Genomic DNA, 2192 nt, shown 5'->3' with positions numbered 1-2192 from the left:
TCTCCCATCCCGGATCTCCCATCCCGGATCTCCCATCCCGGATCTCCCATCCCAGAGCTCCCATCCCAGAGCTCCCATCCCAGAGTTCCCATTCCGGAGCTCCTATCCTGGAACTCCCATCCTGGAACTCCCATCCTGGAAGTCCCATCCCAGAACTCCCATCCCAGAGCTCCCAACCCGGATCTCCCATCCCGGAACTCCCATCCCGGATCTCCCATCCCAGAGCTCCCATCCCAGAACTCCCATCTCGGAGCTCCCATCCCAGATCTCCCATCCTATAGCTCCCATCCCAGAGCTCCCATCCCAGAGCTCCCAACCCGGATCTCCCATCCCGGAACTCCCATCCCAGAACTCCCATCCCAGAGCTCCCATCCCAGAGCTCCCAACCCAGAGCTCCCATCCCAGAGCTCCCATCCCAGAGCTCCCATCCCAGAGTTCCCATCCCAGAGCTCCCATCCCAGAGTTCCTATTCCGGATCTCCCATCCTGGATCTCCCATCCCACAGCTCCCATCCTGGAAGTCCCATCCCAGAACTCCCATCCCAGATCTCCCATCCCACAGCTCCCATCCCGGAGCTCCCATCCCAGAGCTCCCATCCCAGAGCTCCCATCCCAGAGCTCCCATCCCAGAGTTCCTATTCCGGATCTCCCATCCCAGAACTCCCATCCTGGATCTCCCATCCCAGAGCTCCCATCCCAGAACTCCCATCTCGGAGCTCCCATCCCAGATCTCCCATCCCAGATCTCCCATCCCACAGCTCCCATCCCGGAGCTCCCATTCCAGAGCTCCCATCCCAGAGTTCCCATCCCAGAGCTCCCATCCCAGAGTTCCTATTCCGGATCTCCCATCCTGGATCTCCCATCCTGGAACTCCCATCCTGGATCTCCCATCCTGGATCTCCCATCCTGGATCTCCCATCCCAGAGCTCCCATCCCAGATCTCCCATCCCACAACTCCCATCCCGGAGCTCCCATCCCATCCCTCTCCCTCTCCCCAGGTGCTGTCCAAGGCCCCGAATCCCTCGGATCCGTCGGCCCCTCCGGACACTCAGGTGACCGTCCAGCTCTTCGACTCGGAGCCGCTGGCGCTGACGGTGCCGGGGCACATCCCGTGGGACGATCCCAAATTCATGGAGATCGTGGCCGAGCAGGCGCTCCGGCACTACAAGGAGAACTCCATGTGAGCCCGGGGAACCCCCCGAAAACCGGGAATGTGGGGGGGTCCCACCGGGCTCACTCCCTGCTCTCCTCCATCCCGCAGAGAGTAGCCGGGCCATCCCGCGGCTCCGCAGCCCTTCCGGCCCCATTCCAAGCGGGAATTGTCGCCGTTGCTGTGCCCCCCCCTCCCCTCTTCTCCCTCCTGCTGCCGGGACCCCCCAGCCCGGGGGTCCCAAACTGACAATAAAGGTAGAGTTGGATCCTTGGAGCTGCTTCCCTGAGGTTTTTGGGGCATTCCCGGGGGAAAAGAAGTGGGAAAAGGCAGCCTAGGGGCCGTACCTGGATACTGGAAAATTTAGGGGGATACGAGGATTGGGGACCCCCCACACGCCCAGGGGTCCCAGATAAGGTAGAGTTGAATCCTTGGATCTTCTTTCCCGGGGTTTGGGGACATCCTGAACCAATAAGTGGGAAAAAGCAGCCTCGGGGCCATCCCAGGTATTGGAAAACTGGATGGTGATCCCAAGGAACAATCCCGGGGACAAATCCCGGGGGGAGCAGGTCCTGTCCCTCCCCATCCCCGCTGATCCCCAAATCCCACCAGGATCCCCCCCCAGACACCCACGGAGTGATCCAGGGGCAGATCCATTTTATTGGGGGCATCCAGACGGGGGTCCCAGCCCCAATCCCAGCCCAATCCCACCCCGGATCCCTTGGGAATGGGGCAGAGCCTCCAATCCTCCAGGAGAACCGGCTCTGGGTCTGTATCCCACTGGGAAGGGCCAGGGAGAGGTTCCCTGTAAAGGGGATGTCCCGGGGGGTGTTCCCCCTTGGATGATGATCCCAAGGAAACAATCCCAGGGACAATTCCCGCTGGGAACACCCTGGGGGGAGCAGCCCCTGTCCCTCCCCACCCCTGCTGATCCCCAAATCCCAACATCCCAGACACCCACGGAGTGATCCAGGGGCAGATCCACTTTACTGGGGGCATCAAGTTGGGGGTCCCAGCCCCAATCCCAGCCCAATCCCACCCCA

General features: G+C 61.7%; 1 protein-coding gene across 1 annotated transcript in view; it reads left to right on the top strand.

Moving 5' to 3' along the window:
- Positions 1-1423, top strand: part of LOC108510341 (clusterin-like) — a gene marked incomplete at its 5' end in the record, with an annotated part of 12754 nt that extends 11331 nt beyond the window's left edge. The window contains 2 exon segments of the mRNA XM_017840024.1: positions 798-1179; positions 1261-1423. Coding sequence (XP_017695513.1) covers positions 798-1179; positions 1261-1267 — 389 coding nt within the window.
- Positions 1424-2192: the final 769 nt, after the last annotated feature.

The sequence above is a fragment of the Lepidothrix coronata genome, unplaced genomic scaffold, assembly GCF_001604755.1.
Source record: "Lepidothrix coronata isolate B3197 unplaced genomic scaffold, Lepidothrix_coronata-1.0 Scaffold679, whole genome shotgun sequence".
Classification (NCBI taxonomy): Eukaryota; Metazoa; Chordata; class Aves; order Passeriformes; family Pipridae; genus Lepidothrix; species Lepidothrix coronata.
The sequence above is the reverse complement of the archived record's forward strand: the minus strand, read 5'-3'. Positions and strand labels throughout refer to the sequence as shown.